This window comes from Lepidochelys olivacea (assembly GCF_965140295.1).
Source record: "Lepidochelys olivacea isolate rLepOli2 genome assembly, chromosome: 6".
In the NCBI taxonomy this organism is placed as follows: Eukaryota; Metazoa; Chordata; order Testudines; family Cheloniidae; genus Lepidochelys; species Lepidochelys olivacea.
Genome location: NC_140416.1, coordinates 6,075,139 through 6,092,127, shown reverse-complemented (window position 1 = coordinate 6,092,127; position 16,989 = coordinate 6,075,139). Strand labels below are relative to the sequence as shown.

Here is a 16,989-nt window from a genome sequence, read left to right as displayed (position 1 = left end):
ACAAGAAAAATGAACAGGGGAGGCAACCTAGTGACAGACGATCTGGAAAAAGCTGAAGTACTCAATGTTTTTTTTACCTTGGTCTTCACAGACAAGATCAGCTCCCACACTACTGTCCTGGGCAACACAGTATCGGGAGGAGGTGAGCAGCCCACAGTGGTGAAAGAACAGGTTAAGGACTATTTAGAAAAGGAGTATTTAGAAAAGCACAAGTCCATGGGTCTAGATTTAATGCATCTGAGGGAGCCGAGGGAGTTGGCCGATGTGATTGCAGAGCCATTGGCATTATCTTTGAAAACTCGTGGCAATTGGGGGGAGGTCCCGGACAATTGGAAAAAGGCAAATATAGTGCCCATCTTTTAAAAAGGGAAGAAGGAGAACCGGGGGAACTATAGACCGGTCAGCCTCACCTCAGTCCCTGGAAAAATCATGGAGCAGGTCCTCAAGGAAACCATTTCAAAAGCACTTGGAGAAGAGGAAGGTGATCAGGAACAGTCAGCATGGATTCACCAAGGGCAAGTCATGCCTGACCAACCTGATTGCCTTCTATGATGAGATAACTGGCTCTGTGAATATGGGGAAAGCAGCAGACATGATATATCTTGACTTTAGCAAAGCTTTTGATACAGTCTCCCTCCCACTGCAGTCTTGCCTAAAAAAGTATGAATTGGATGAATGGACTATAAGGTGGGTAGAAAGCTGGCTAGATTGTCGGGCTCAACGGGTAGTGATCAATGACTCCATGTCTAGTTGGCAGCTGGTATCAAAGGAGTGCCCCAAGGGTCGGTCCTAGGGCCGGTTTTGTTCAACATCTTTATTAATGATCTGGATGATGGGATGGATTGCATCCTCAGCAAGTTCACAGATGACACTAAGCTGGGGGGAGAGGTAGATACACTGGAGGGTAGGGATAGGATACAGAGGGACCTAGATAAATTGGAGGATTGGGCCAAAAGAAATCTGATGAGGTTCAACAAGGACAAGTGCAGAGTCCAGCACTTAGGATTGAAGAATCCCATACACTGCTAAAGGCTGGGGACCGACTGGCTAAGCGGCAGTTCTGCAGAAAAGGACCTTGGGATTACAGTGGATGAGAAGCTGGATATGAGTCAGCAGTGTGCCCTTGTTGCCAAGAAGGCTAACGGCATATTGGGCTGCATTAGTAGGAGCATTGCCAGCAGATCGAGGGAAGTGATTATTCCCCTCTATTTGGCACTGCTGAGGCCACAACTGGAGTATTGTATCCAGTTTTGGGCCCCCCACTACAGAAAGGATGTGGACAAATTGGAGAGAGTCCAGCGGAGGGCAACGAAAATAATTATGGGCCTGGGGCACATGACCAAAGAGGAGAGGCTCAGGGAACTGGGCTTGTTGAGTCTACAGAAGAGAATCATAGAATATCAGGGTTGGAAGGGACCTCAGGAGGTCATCTAGTCTAACCCCCTGCTCAAAAGCAGGACCCATCCCCAATTAAATCGTCCCAGCCAGGGCTTTGTCAAGCCTGACCTTAAAAACTTCTAAGGAAGGAGATTCCACCACCTCCCTAGGCAACGCATTCCAGTGTTTCACCACCCTCCTAGTGAAAAAGTTTTTCCTAATATCCAGAAGAGTGAGGGGGGAGTTGATAGCAGCCTTCAACTACCTGAAAGGGGGCTCCAAAGAGGATGGAGCTCAGCTGTTCTCAGTGGTGGCAGATGACGGAACAAGGAGCGATGGGCTCAAGTTGCAGTTGGGGAGGTCTATGTTGGATATTAGGAAACACTATTTCACTAGGAGGGTGGTGAAACACTGGAATGGGTTCCCTAGGGAGGTGGTGGAATTTCCTTCCTTAGAGGTTTTTAAGACCCGGCTTGACAAAGCCCTGGCTGGGATGATTTAGCTGGGGTTGGTCCTGCTTTGAGCAGGGAGTTGGACTAGATGACCTCCTGAGGTCTCTTCCAAGCCTAATCTTCTATGGTTCTATGTCTGAATCCACTAGAGACCACATTGCGGTGACCCCATCCCCGCTGCCAGACCACAAATTTCTGGCTGTCCATTTAAGGCACTAACCATGTCTCTGTGACATTGTGCACACAACGTCTTCACTTGCTCCCAGGTGGTAATAGTTCACATCAGTAGAGACTTTACAGGTGGAAGGGGCAGATTTTTGGATTACATTTATCTTTATAAATAAAAAACTTGTAAATAAAATTACTAGAGCTGCTCAGGGAAGGGAATTTCTATTCTTGGGGAAATTCTGACATTTCAAAAAAAAAAATGTTCTGAATTGGTATGAAAAGCTGAAATTATGAAATTTCCTGAAAATGAACATTTCAGAAATTTTCTTTTCAGGAATATTGAAATTCAGTGGTCATTTTTACTTTTATGTTATATTTAAATGTTAAATATCATATATACATATTATTAAATATCATACATGTGATACTAAACTTAATATAAAAGTCAAAACCAAAGTGAACCAAAACAATATTATCAAAACAAAACATTTTGACATTTTCTAAATGAGATGTTTCAATTTGGACAAAACTGCATGGAAACTCTTCCATTTAAAATTTTCAAACAGCTCTAAAAAAAAAAACACACACAGGGAATTAAATGGTTACCTGTACCATCTGCTGTGTTCCCCTCCTTCTGGTTCTCTGTCTCTGCTTTGCCAGTGGCTCGATCTGTAGCTCCGACCTTGTGTTCCTTGGTAAAGGAAATGAATCAAAGCATGAACGGGGTGACTAAACACAGCAGAGGCTTGATTTATGCCAAATGCAGCCCTTTGACAGGTGTGAGGGTAGCTGCATAAACAACTCCTCTGCTAACCGAAGGCAGAAACAGATTAACGGAAAACGTTAATAACAGCCGGGTTATGGCTCAGATTTTCAAAAACAGGAGCCTCCTACATCCATAGTTAGGCAATTAAATGAGTGGACTGATTTTGAGATGTGCTGAGCATCCAGCAGCTGAGCTGATTGGAAAATGGGAGTGGGAGTGGTTTTCATAGGAAAAAAGCAACTATTTGTCAAAAAGCCGCTAAACCCAGAACTCTTCAGCCCAACAGTTCCAAAAATCAAAATAATTTTTGCCAAAAACTGTAATAATTTTGGCCCCAAACTGCCAAAAACCTTAATAATTTTGGTCAATAATAATTAAAAACAGAATAATTTTTGGCCAAAACCTGCTAAATAATAAAAAGATTTTGAGGAAAGTGGAGACTTTTCAGGAAATTTTGGTTTAGTCAAAAAAAATTTTCCACCAAAAAGAAAAAGTTCTTGGAAAGATTTCCACCAGCGTAAGCCGGCAGATCCCATTGACTACACTGGGAGCTGCTGGGTGCCCGATGATTCTGAAAATTAGATCATTTATGTCCTGATCCATAGCCAGTGGAAGTCAGGGAGACCCCCACAGTAAGGAGCAGCCCAGACAGTCCCCCGCTGCACATTGGGAAACCTAGAACACCTGAGAGCACCAGATCCAGCCAGGTTGCCAAGAACTTCCAGAACTGTTACACTCAGGTCTTCATGGCAGGAAGCCTGGAAGCCCTAGGGTCTCTGCCCAGTTGCAGTCCGCCTGGTGAGGTTGCCCTGAACCCATGTATTCTGTAATGCCAGGCCCCTAAGCACACCACCAAGCGAGCTGGCAGGAAATCAGGCCTGTGTTTTGGTGAAACTTTATTGAAACTGAAATGTGTCCGCAAGGAATTTCAGTTTCAATAAACCAGCATTTTGTGACAAAAAAACAACAACATATCATTGGAAAGTTCCTGATTAGCCATAAAACTAAGTCTCAGTTCCCATTGATCCTAAGGAAACGAACGCCCCACCTCAGTGGCTGCTTCAGCAGAACCAGCTGGCGACTGGGGTCCAGATCCCGGGTCCTGTTCAGCAGGGGCATCTTCTGACAGTCCTGACCTCAGAGGCTTTGGTTCATTTTTATCTAGTTCTACATAGTTCGTTCCTGGAATGAAAAAAAAATCAAAAACAGAAAAACAGCATCTGTTCACTGAGCGTAACAGCAAATTCCCAGTGTTCATTTAAATGACCATTTGAGAGAGAAACTATTACAGTAAGTTTCGATCACAGGGAAAGTATTTTCCCCATTTTATTCCACTGCTGAGTAATATGGGGAAATATACATTTTTCAGTATGTTAACTCTTCACAGTAGGGTCAGTATCTTCGTATATATCTGTGCAGCACCCAGCACAACGGGACCCAAATCTCAAGCCCTCAGCAAGATGGGGCCGTGATTTCCATCACTGTGTGTCTGTGTAGTGCCAGCATGATGGGGGCCCATCTCAGATAAGGTGTGTATTATTATTTATGGTAATGTTAAGGAAAAGTTAGCACATGTGACTCCATTTTGGTTTGGGGCCCACCATTGTCTAAAAGCAAGCACATCATGCACCAGGAGGCGTGTTCCTTAGACATTGCATTCCTGTGAAAATCCTCCTCCTTGTCTCCAGCCTGCCTTGACTCCCAGTATCTGTTTTTTTGTCAGTCCCTAACTCCCTATCTCCTGGCCTTTGATGTGAGGCCTCCCATCCTGATAATAAAAGTTCCTGATGCATGGCTTTAGGACCATGCTGTGTAATTAACATACTGGTTTAGCACGAGGAATGAACCAAGCAGGGATAGGTGGTAGATAAGAAAAGGGTTTGTTTATTGGCTAAGGTTTCCGATGCACGAGGGCAACATGCTTTGCTAAAAAGTATATAACCTTTGTATAATCTGTATTCGGGGTCCCCTCCTGGCTAGCAGGGGGGCACCACGCTCAAGCGTAATGAACTTGGTGTTTTTTGGGAACTCTGCAGTTGTGGACTTTGTTTATGTACCTCAGCCTAGATTTGAACTGTGCATGACCTACCAGGTATAATTCGTAGCATTTGTGTGCGTGACCTACCAGCTGTAATTCGTAGCATTTGTGTGCTTCTCCTACCAGGTATAATTCGTAACAGTAATAATTATTAATGATAATAATTAAGTGGAGTGGCAAAACCAATAAATGTTCAGGAAGATGTTCAAAGATGTAAGAATGTTTTTGCAGAAATTTTGTGAACATTTTCTAAATATTTTAATGAGGTTTGGGGAAATATGACGTTAATAGCTATTGGTAAAGTATCGACAAAACAGAAAGCAAGTGCAAAAGAAGGAATTAAGATCACAACACACTTGAGGCCTCAGCTTTGGATCAGACTCTTAATTTGATAATTCTGTCAAATTGAACTTCTCTAAAGAAAACCAATGAATATGTTAGTATTAAAATGGACAGCTTCGGAGAAATCTAGGGGTGCTAAGAGCCACTGAACCAAAGAATAAACCCTATATATAATGGCAACCACTTCAAGCCAGGGAGTGTGGCAGCACCCCTAGTTCCAACACCTACGGAGAAATACCCCCGCCCCAGCATGCATGTCATTAGCAAGAGACAGAAATCCTGCTATAAAACAACTTTCCCTATTGTATGCTATAGATGGTCAGCCCTGCAGGGCTGACCGTCCTTGCTTTCACTGGTGGTAGGGAGTCACACACACTTTGCACAAGTGTGAATGATAACACAAAGTGCAAGTATAACCCACCGCTGAGTGGGCTGCAGGTGCCCATCTGTGCCAATCCACAGGGGATGTGAGTTGCTACAGCCCCCAGCTGCAGAGGATTGGCTTTTTAACTCAAGCTGTAGCAGCTTTTGTTGTTTGCTCTGGAGGTCTCTGGTTCAGTCCCCGAACACTAGCTTAAGGGTTTGTCTACACTACAGGGGCTGTAGCAGTATAGCTGCAGTGCTGTTGTAACCTCACAGTATAGAGGCAGTCTACAGAGACAGAAGGGTTTTTTCCATGACTGTAGGTAAACCAACTCCCTAAGCAATGGTAGATCGGTTAACAGAAGCATTCTTGATTCTTCCATCATCCTAGCTGTGTCTACACCGGGGCTTAGGTTGAAATAGCTACGGTGCTCAGAGGTACAGACCAGGCCTATTGTGTCATGTCCCTTTCCAGTGGCTCAACCACTTAGGGGGAGATTTTCATAGGTGCAAATTGCAGTTAGGCACCTAACATCCATGACTTTGAAAATTTAGCTGATCGAGGATAAAAACCTACTATTGCTTCCAGCTAACAGAGTTGCTCCTTCAGCTCAACTGGTACAAGCCTGCACTGTGGAGGTAAAGATCTGTGGGTCTCTCTATACAGTGGAGAATCAAACCCTGTGAATTTAGTTTCAAAAGACTCAAGATCAGCGTGGATAAAAAAAATGGCAATTCCAATGAAAATTTTCGATTTTGAATTGACAGTTCATTTAATTTCAGCTTCAAAATGACATTTTATTTGAGATTTGGAAACTAAAACATTTTGGTTTGGAGATCTGGGTTTTTCCTGCCCTCTTTATCCCCACCCCCACCTTTTACTTTCACTGAAAGAAGGGGAGGAAAGTTTTTAAAAAGTGAGAAGCAGTGTGTGTATGGAGAGGGAATCCACTTTCTCCCACTTTCCCCCGTCCTCATTTTTTACTCTTTCCAGCTTGGAAAATAACTAAAAAGTGAGAGAGTTTTTTTGGGGGTGTCATAAATATAAAGGGAAGGGTAACCACCTTTCTGTATACAGAACTATAAAATCCCTCCTGGCCAGAAGCAAAACCCTTTCACCTGTAAAGGGTTAAGAAGCTAAAATAACCTCGCTGGCAGCTGACCAAAGTGACCAATGAGGAGACAAGATACTTTCAAAGCTGGAGGGTGGAGGGGAACAAAGGGTCTGTCTGGCTGTGTGATGCTTTTGCCAGGAATGCTCTTCATAACTCCTTAAGTTAGTAAGTAATCTAGCTAGAAATGCGTTAGATTTCCTTTTGTTTAATGGCTGGTAAAATAGCTATGCTGCATGGAATGTATATTCCTGTTTTTGTGTCTTTTTGTAACTTAAGGTTTTGCCTACAGGGATTCTCTATGTTTTGAATCTGATTACCCTGTAAGGTATTTAACATTCTGATTTTACAGAGAATTTTATCTTTTTCTTTGTCTCCTGGTTTTTGGGCCTTTTAGGGATCATGTTGTGTAGCTTTTCTCCCCAACAACGGAAGATAGGATCTGACTTTGTTTTTAAATGGAAGCTGAGTCTCACGTAAACACCTGACTCCAGGAGCTGAGGATTTTAAAAAGCACCAAATATCACAAAACAATAAAATTATGAGAGCAGCAGCCAACATTGTATCAATTACAAATCTGAAAAACAGCAGTGCCTCCACCTTAGTATTCAGGTAAGAGAAGTAAAGTGATGTAGGTAAGGGTTGTTTTTTTAAAAACATTTTAATTAATTCTGAATCTCTAGTTTTGTTAGCCTCAGTTCTCTTCAACACTTGATCCCAGGTTTGAATCTCAAGGCAAAAACTATCCAGGATTTGAATTTCAAGGTAAAAGCTATCCAGGAAGAAGCAGTCTGTGTGAAGATGCAAGGAAGTGAGAGAGCTGTGTCAAAAGTTGAAAACAAACCTAACAAATTCAGCTCAGCTTGCAAGGTTGGAGTGTAAAGCTTTTCATTGAAGACACAAAATGAGGAAGTAAAACTGAAAATGCATTCTCATGCTCCCCCTGCCCCATCCTTCCATCAGCACAACTGCTTTAGCAAAAAATAATATTTGTCAAATCTAATCAGCAGCATCAAGACATATTAAATTAGGTGACGTTGATAAATCCCATGCAGTAGTGCATAGACAAGTAAAAAATAGTTTTCACTATATGCAAAACTGTTCTCCTCATGAAAGGACAGTGGAAGAAGATGGGACTGTCAGATGGTAATATTTTACACTCTTTTTCATGCAATTAATATTGTTAATGCATTATGCACAATGGAACATAGGCCTTGATCTGGCAAACACATACACACCTATGTAGGGGTTTACAGGATGGAGGCCAGAATCATGGGAGCTTTCTCTTGTGCATTTCTGAGCTACAAGCATTAAATTTTCAAGCACAACATTGCAATTAATTTGTAGCACTTATTAACCCCTAGCAGATGGGAACAGAGGTGTTGTTCTCCTTTCCCCCACCCCAATCCATCTCTTCCCTCCCCTCCTGTTCCTTTATCTTTCTGTTCTCCTGCCTTGCTTGCTGTCGTCTTAAAAAAAAAAAATTACTGCATTCACTTTCTCTTTTGTGTGATTTTATACCTAACACTGAGATTGGCTCATTGAGTAGAAGGAATGAACTTACAGTCAGCTGAAAGAAACCATGTCATTTCATATACCACCTGCTATCTGTCTGTCTGAGCAGCACCTAGCACCAAGGGGCTTCATTCTTGGTTGTCCAACTGGCAGTTGTGATTATTATACCCAGGGAGTCTACCTGTGACACAGAACAGGGTTGCTGACACAATCTATCTGTACATGTTTTTTCATTATGTCCGGCAGACTTTTATATATAATTTTGATGGATAATATTGATATTTATTTGTAAGCATTTTTTCTATTTTAATCTATTTACATTTTCACTGTTGTGCAAAATTATAGGTTTTAAGCAATTTTTAGATTTTTATCTATTTAAATTTTCATATTTGTTGGAAATGAAGAAGGGTCAGACAATAATTATTTAATGATGTAGATGTTGCAATTCAAAAAGTTAAAGCTTTTTAACCATTAAAATGTAAATTGTCACCATCACATGTATTTAAATAGCCTTAAATCGAACTCTGATAAGTTCTCAAACAGCATTTTTCTTACTTTGCTCATCTGTAAATTTAGATTATTATTGATGGAAATATTTTTTCCATCAGTTTGTGGGTGTACGGTAAAAATCAATGTTTAGGGACATTTATAGATAAAAATATATTTCTTTTGCAAGCCTATTTATCATACAAATTCTTGATTGCTGGACAATGGCTGTTTTGCTGATCTAATTGTCATAACTGTACTTCCCCCTCTAGATTTGTGATTTTGTGTTTCTCCTACTTGTGAGGGGGAGGGAAAAATCTATAAAATGTAAATAAAAAATAAATGTGTTTACATTCAGTTCCCTTGTTTTAGCACACAGGTATAGGACAGCATCCATGTAAATACTTTGGGACCCCTCCCATGGCACTCACTGTGTTCTCTGCTTTAGAAGCCAGTCGAACTTTCTCAGAACAACAGTAGCTGGGCCTGGTGTGTCTGTGTGTAGTTAGTAAACATAGTGATTTGGGGCCAGCTGAGCCCAAGAGAATCTAGGGTGACCAGATGTCCCGATTTTATAGGGACAGTCCCCATTTTGGGGTCTTTTTCTTATATAGGCTCCTATTACCCCCCCACACACACACCCTGTCCCAGTTTTTCACCCTTGCTGTCTGGTCACCCTAAGAGAATCCTTCAGATTGTTTTTGTTGTGTAAAGAGCAAAAGACACAAGGTTTTTGAAAAAGCCAACTTGCCCTCTACTGGCAGATTTTGCTCCAAAGTGGAAATGCAGTTAAACAGAGGAAGAGCCCCCATTCTCTAGTTCTTATCATCTGTAGATCTCCAAGCACTTTACAAAGGTGACCAGTTTCATTATCCCAGTTTACAGATGGGGAAACTGAGGCACAGACCCTTGCCCAAGGTCACCCAGCAACCAGAGCCAGGCCTCCTCAGCCCCTGTCCAGTGCTCTACCCTCATTTTCCACTGGTGTTAATGATGGCACAAGGTGAAGGGCAGGGGGATTCAACCCAAATGGCCAAGCCTATGGTGTTTCTTTGCACACAACACATCACCGCAATCTCACATTTTTGTCAGTACAGATATCGGACCTGATTCTGCTCTTAGTGATCTCAGAATTAATCCAGAGTCACCCACTGACTGCAGGGCACTTGGGGCCAGATTCTGATCTCAGCTCCCCTTGAGTCAATCTGGAGTCACCCATTGACTGCAGTGGGGTCAGGGCTGGATTCTGATCTCAAAGCCCACAGGCCAAGTCCGGGGTCTCCACTTGCACACAACACATCATGACAGTCTCACATTTTTGTCAGTACAGGTGTTAGACCTAATTCTCCTTTCAGCGACCTTGCTCTAAATTCAGTCACTCGCTGACTACAGTGGGGTCAGGGCCAGATTCTGATCTCGTTTATCCCAGGGTAAATCCAAAGTGACTGTGATGGAGTCAGTGCCAGATTCGGATCTCAGCTCCCTTGAGGGTAAATCTGGAGTCAGCCCTTAGTGCACTGGAGTCAGGGCTGAATTCTGATCTCAGTGACACCACCACTACTGTAAATCTAGGAGACTCTGAAAAAGTTAATGTCATTATCCCAGTTTAAAAAAAGACGTAAATAAGGAGGCACATCTATGTTAAAGGCATATATCAGAATTTATACCACAATGTATCAATTCCTGTGAATCAGAATTTAGAAAAGAATTTCTATAAATATTCTATCCTCCATTCTAGTCATCAATGCAATTTCACCAAGACAGGAAATGTAATTTCCGTGTAATACGGCTCATGCAGAGGAAGCGGCAGCTATCTGTTTATCCTTAATCTAAAGATTTGTTGTGAAATTCAAAAAACACAGGGAACTCCTGCCGGCTTAACTCAGGCATCACAAACCAAGTGAGAAAGCCAGTTAAAAATATCTTAACATTCATTTTCATAGATTCATAGATACTAAGGTCAGAAGGGACCATTATGATCATCTAGTCCGACCTCCTGCACAACGCAGGCCACAGAATCTCACCCACCCACTCCTGCAAAAAACCTCTCACCTATGTCTGAGCTATTGAAATCCTCAAATCGTAGTTTAAAGACTTCAAGCAGCAGAGAATCCTCCAGCAAGTGACCCGTGCCCCATGCTACAGGGGAAGGTGAAAAACCTCCAGGCCTCTTCCAATCTGCCCTGGAGGAAAATTCCTTCCCGACCCCAAATATGGCGATCAGCTAAACCCTGAGCATGTGGGCAAGATTCACCAGCCAGATACTACAGAAAATTCTTTCCTGGGTAACTCAGATCCCACCCCATCTAACATGCCATCACAGGCCATTAGGCCTATTTACCATGAATAATTAAAGATCAATTAACTACCAAAATCATGTTATCCCATCATACCATCTCCTCCATAAACTTATCGAGTTTAATCTTAAAGCCAGATAGATCTTTTGCCCCCACTGCTTCCCTTGGAAGGCTATTCCAAAACTTCACTCCTCTGATGGTTAGAAACCTTTGTCTAATTTCAAGTCTAAACTTCCTGGTGGCCAGTTTATATCCGTTTGTTCTTGTGTCCACATTGGTACTGAGCTTAAGTAATTCCTCTCCCTCTCCAGTATTTATCCCTCTGATATATTTATAGAGCGCAATCATATCTCCCCTCAACCTTCTTTTAGTTAGGCTAAACAAGCCAAGCTCCTTGAGTCTCCTTTCATAAGACAAGTTTTCCGTTCCTCGGATCATCCTAGTAGCCCTTCTCTGTACCTGTTCCAGTTTGAATTCATCCTTCTTAAACATGGGAGACCAGAACTGCACACAGTATTCCAGGTGAGGTCTCACCAGTGCCTTGTATAACGGTACTAAAACCTCCTTATCCCTACTGGAAATACCTCTCCTGATGCATCCCAAGACCACATTAGCTTTTTTTCACAGCCATATCACATTGGAGGCTCATAGTCATCCTATGATCAACCAATACTCCAACGTCTTTCTCCTCCTCCGTTACTTCTAATTGATGCGTCCCCAGCTTCTAACTAAAATTCTTGTTATTAATCCCTAAACCTTACACTTCTCAGTATTAAATTTCATCCTATTACTATTACTCCAGCTTACAAGGTCATCCAGACCCTCCTGCAGGATATCCCGGTCCTTCTCTAAATTGGCAATACCTCCCAGCTTTGTATCATCCGCAAGCTTTATTAGCACACTTCCACTTTTTGTGCCGAGGTCAGTAATAAAAAGATTAAATAAGATTGGTCCCAAAACTGATCCTTGAGGAACTTCACTGGTAACCTCCCTCAAGCCTGACAGTTCACCTTTCAGTAGGACCCGTTGTAGTCTCCCCTTTAACCAATTCCTTATCCACCTTTCAATTTTCATATTGATCCCCATTTTTTCCAATTTAACTAATAATTCCCCATGTGGCACAGTATCAAATGCCTTACTGAAATCTAGGTAAATTAGATCTACTGCATTTCCTTTGTCTAAAAAATCTGTTACTTTCTCAAAGAAGGAGATCAGGTTGGTTTGGCACGATCTACCTTTTGTAAAACCATGTTGTATTTTGTCCCATTTACCATTGATTTCAATGTCCTTAACTACTTTCTCCTTCAAAATTTTTTCCAAGACCTTGCACACTACAGATGTCAAACTAACAGGCCTATAGTTACCCAGATCACTTTTTTTCCCTTTTTTAAAAATAGGAACTATGTTAGGAATTCTCCAATCATACGGTACAACTCCTGAGTTTACAGATTCATTAAAAATTCTTGCTAATGGGCTTGCAATTTCATGTGCCAATTCCTTTATTATTCTTGGATGAAGATTATCTGGGCCCCCCAATTTGGTCCCATTAAGCTGTTTGAGTTTCACTTCTACCTCAGATATTGTAATATCTATCTCCATATCCTCATTCCCATTTGTCATGCTACCATTATCCCTAAGATCCTCTTTAGCCTTATTAAAGACTGAGGCAAAGTATTTGTTTAGATATTGGGCCATACCTAGATTATCCTTGACCTCCACTCCATCCTCAGTGTTTAGCGGTCCCAGTTCTTTTTTTGTTTTCTTCTTATTTATATGGCTATAGAACCTTTTACTATTGGTTTTAATTCCCTTTGCAAGGTCCAACTCTACTTGACTTTTAACCTGTCTCACTTTATCCCTATATGTTCTGACCTCAATAAGGTAGCTTTCCTCGCTGATCCCTCCCATCTTCCACTCCCTGTATGCTTTCTGCTTTTTCTTAATCACCCTTCACCTCTCTGAGATGCTTGCTCATCCAGCTTGGTCTACCTTTATCCTACCTTCTATTGGATTCCCAGCCATAAAGATGCCTTCATGTGCCTTTGTCTTCACCAGGAAATAACATCTGTTTCGTGTGTGCTTGTATATACTGGAGTCAAACTGCCTGCCCAAACCACATGATTTCTTTGCTCTCTGTCTTGTAAGTAATATGCATTCATTCTGAAAGTGAAAGTAATTCAGTAATATTTCTAATCTGTGCAAAAGGCTAATATTGTACGTAGGGTTTTCAGTTACCCCTATGTTCCTAACATACTTCTGGGCAAGTCTACACCACAAACTTACATTGGTATATCTACATCGATCGGGGGGTGAAAAATCCACACTCCTGAGCGACAAAGTTATACCGATCTAATCCCCGATGCAGAAAGCGCATAGCTACGGTCTCTCACGGACATGGATTAACTGCACTGTCAGCAACTCCACTGAAGCATTACACCATCACAGCTGCACAATGCAGCTGCGCTTCTACAGTGTTTTAAGTGTAGATCTGCCCTCAGTCTTCTGAAATGAGGGAGGTTACAGTGTAACTAATAAATATGGAAATATTAAGAAACAGGGGTTTTCAGTATCACCAGCCATTCAAAAATCATGGGGTTGGCTTAAAAATCACCAGAGTTTTAAAAAATAATAAATTGGGGGAGGGGGATCTTTACTTTTGCTTTCTGAGCCTTTAGGGTCACACTCAGGACATGTTTTTAAGCTTTTCTCTGGAGTCAATAGGACTAGGAGCTTTTTAACTGAAAGCTGAGTTCCTCACGTAATCCTGTGACTTCAGGAGCTGGGACTTTAGAGGAGAGACCTACCATTATGGTAAAATTGCCAAGTTGGTAATGAATTTATTTCTTCTTAAGGTGCAGCTCTGCTTTGGAGTCTCCATCTCTTGATATCTTAATATTCAGATAAGATGTCTTTTTTGAGGATATTTTTGCCAAACACAAATTTTTGGGTTCAGAACAGGGGTGATAGGTGAAATTAAATGCCTTGTGATATACAGGATGTCAACTAGATCAGAGGTTCTCAAACTGTGGTCCGAGCTCCATTCAGGTGGTCCGTGGATAGTTCCTTCTAAGCCTAAGAGTATTTCCATTGACTCTTAAGTAGCAAGCAGCACTAGGTTTGGTGGGGGTGCTGCTGGGTGTTTTGTAGGATAAAGACCTTATTTGCAAGCTCCCTGAAGCAGGGATCTGTCTGCAAACTCCAAGTCATGTGTTAATGAATTCCAGCACTCATAAAAACTCAATGAGTGCACTGTGAGTTTCTGAGTTGGTGACACACAACACAATGTGAAACCAGGAGAACTTTGTCTGTTTCTACAGGGCTCTGGTGCATTTGCACAGGGTGGGTCCTAAACCCTCATTTAAAATACCCATAACCCACCACTTGATATTTTCCTTTCCTTTGTATTTTTGTCACTTGGTTTGGTTTTCCTGTTTGTGTCACTTTATTACTTAATTTTACTGTTCTCTGCGTGTGAAGTATTAATCAAATTTAGAGTGGATATCTCAGAGAAATTGCATAAGCCTGAGCGAGTGCCTTTTACTCTCCTTTCCAGTCTCAGAAAATATTGTCGCAATGTTTGCAATGAGAGCCTGCCTATTTCTAGTTGACTCATAGATTTGTTTAGAAGCGTAAAGCTGAGCTATGTGCACAGATAATATGCGTGCAAGAGGGACAGTTAATTATTAAGGGTTTTTTTATATATAGCGCTTTTATCCAAAGTGCTCTACGATAATTAGCTAACGGTGCAAACAACATTTGGAAAGATCATGAAGTGGTCCGCCGAGACCCTCTGCAATTTTCCAGTGGTCTGAGGAAAAAAAAGTTTGAGAACCACTGAACTAGATGATCTAATTGTTCCTTCTGGCCTTGGAATCTTTGAATCTCTGAGAGTGACTGTGTAGCAATGGTCCCATCTTACTCACCATATGCATCCTGGTAAGAAATGCTGTCCTTGTGACATTTCCCCCCCCCCATTTCCTTTTTCACTCTTGTGATCCACACCAGCTCAGAGACAATCCAGTCTTTCTAATTCCTGATCAACAGGATAGTGTTCTGGGAGAACGGTAAGAACCAGAAGAGAATTCAATAGGGCCAGATTCCCTGCACCTTCCTGAAATTTACAGTGGTGCAAACTGGGTGAGAAACCACTGACTAGTAACTGATGCAAGAGTCTACAGTCTCAAGAAATCAGCACAGGTTTGGGAACTAGGATTCTTGGGTTCTATTCCTGTCTCTGCTCCTGAATTCTATGTGTTTTATCATTTCCGTGGAGTGGACTCCCAGAAGCCTCTCACTCCCAGACCAGGTCTTTGGCTACAGCCCTCTGCTCACCAACCAACTAATTGGCCTCAACCCCTTCAGGAATGGTGATGAGCGGTTAATACTGTCATGAGGCAGCCTTCTTAAACTAAAGTATTATTAAACCCTAACAATAGGAGCACAGAACAGCACATGAGAACAAGACAATAGTCCACATGCATGTCTCACTTCCCTAAGCCTCACCAGACTCCTGGAAGTTCACCAGTTTCTGACCTTTCTGAAGGGTCTGCCTTATCTGTGTCAGTCTGCTCCATGACAGTTGCCTCCCTGGACAGAGTTTTGTGTCCTTTTAATCTGTCACTGTTCCCAGCCTTAGCAAAACAGCTGTTGCTGGAGCCTGAAATTAGCATCTTCACAACTCAGAGATCAGGTATTGTGTCTCACCTCCTGACTACAGCTGGGCAAAAGGTTTCACCCGGAACTTTTTTCCCGCAGAAAAAGGCAGATATGGGCCAACTGAAGCATTTAGTAAATTTGTATTGAATTTGCCGACTTCTTTGTTGGAAACAAACCCAAAATAAAAAAAAAATCCAAAAGAATCAAAATGGTTTGTGTCAGTGTGTTCAAAATGAAATATTTTATTTTTTAGTTGAAACAGCTTTTGGTCACAAAACTTTTTTTTTTAAACAAAATGGAATGTTTTTAAAAACTCAAAACTGAAATGAAACGTGTTTCAGGTCAAACAAAAAGTTTAATACAATCCAAAATGAATTTATTTACTTTTTGGGTTACTGAAAAATTAGACTTTTTAAATTTCAGGTTAACCCAAAAAATTTGGGGGGAGGAGAGGCCCCAGTTGTATGACCAGCAAACCAAATATCAAATATTCACCCAGCTCTCTTCCTGACTTTCTTTCCTACTAGTTTACTAACAGCCCTGCTATTAAATTAAATACTGTGGCAAGGCACTTCTTTTGCCACCTCAGCATTTCTCCCTCTGCAAGGGCCAGTATGCCAGAATAAATCAATCATATTCCAGAGATCCTTAATGCTTAACTTTGGTATATTTACAAGGTGGACCTCAAGATAGGCCCAAGTAATTCTCTTAAGCAAAAGACCACCCGCAACACAAAAGACATACATTCCTTGTGTAAGGGGACTGTTGCCCCCTTACTAACATTCAGTGGGGGTGTTTTGGTTGGCTAGCTCCCAGTACTAAAAAGGGGGAAGGGTCGATGAGGAATCAGGACCATGAGACTGACAGCCCCCAGGAACAATGGAGAGAGGCCAATGCTCCAGGTCAGCCTGAATGACAGGGGGGGCAGGCTAATCAGGGAGGTCCCGTCCTCCGTATGAGCTGGATTTGCCTGGGTCAGACAGAGTGGGAGCTGAGCTAAGGAGAAAGCAAGGGCCCAAGGTAAGCTGGGGAGCAGAGCTGTGCCAGATCCAGAGGGGCCAGAAAAGCAGCCCAGGAAGCAGGTCAGTGCTGGGAGCAGAGTCACAGAAGCAGCCTGCAGAGCAGACTTGCCCTGGGAGCAGAGCTGCAGCAACCTTTTTCTGCGGAAAAGGACCTAGGGGTGACAGTGGACGAGAAGCTGGATATGAGTCAGCAGTGTGCCCTTGTTGCCAAGAAGGCCAATGGCATTTTGGGATGTATAAGTAGGGGCATAGCGAGCAGATCGAGGGACGTGATCGTTCCCCTCTATTCGACATTGGTGAGGCCTCATCTGGAGTACTGTGTCCAGTTTTGGGCCCCACCCTTCAAGAAGGATGTGGATAAATTGGAGAGAGTCCAGCGAAGGGCAACAAAAATG

General features: G+C 42.2%; 1 protein-coding gene and 1 long non-coding RNA gene across 2 annotated transcripts in view; one reads left to right on the top strand and one right to left on the bottom strand.

Annotated features, from left to right (window-relative positions):
• LOC311522489 (E3 ubiquitin-protein ligase rnf213-alpha-like) overlaps nucleotides 1-13,011 on the bottom strand; it is a 175,273-nt gene extending 162,262 nt beyond the window's left edge. The window contains 3 exon segments of the mRNA XM_084631886.1: nucleotides 2,604-2,688; nucleotides 3,812-3,945; nucleotides 12,917-13,011. Coding sequence (XP_084488012.1) covers nucleotides 2,604-2,688; nucleotides 3,812-3,945; nucleotides 12,917-12,938 — 241 coding nt within the window. The 5' untranslated portion in view covers nucleotides 12,939-13,011.
• LOC311522498 lies at nucleotides 6,718-8,459 on the top strand. The gene is made up of 3 exons (XR_014712142.1): nucleotides 6,718-6,786; nucleotides 7,016-7,230; nucleotides 7,340-8,459. It is a non-coding gene; the product is annotated as an uncharacterized lncRNA (long non-coding RNA).
• Nucleotides 13,012-16,989: the final 3,978 nt, after the last annotated feature.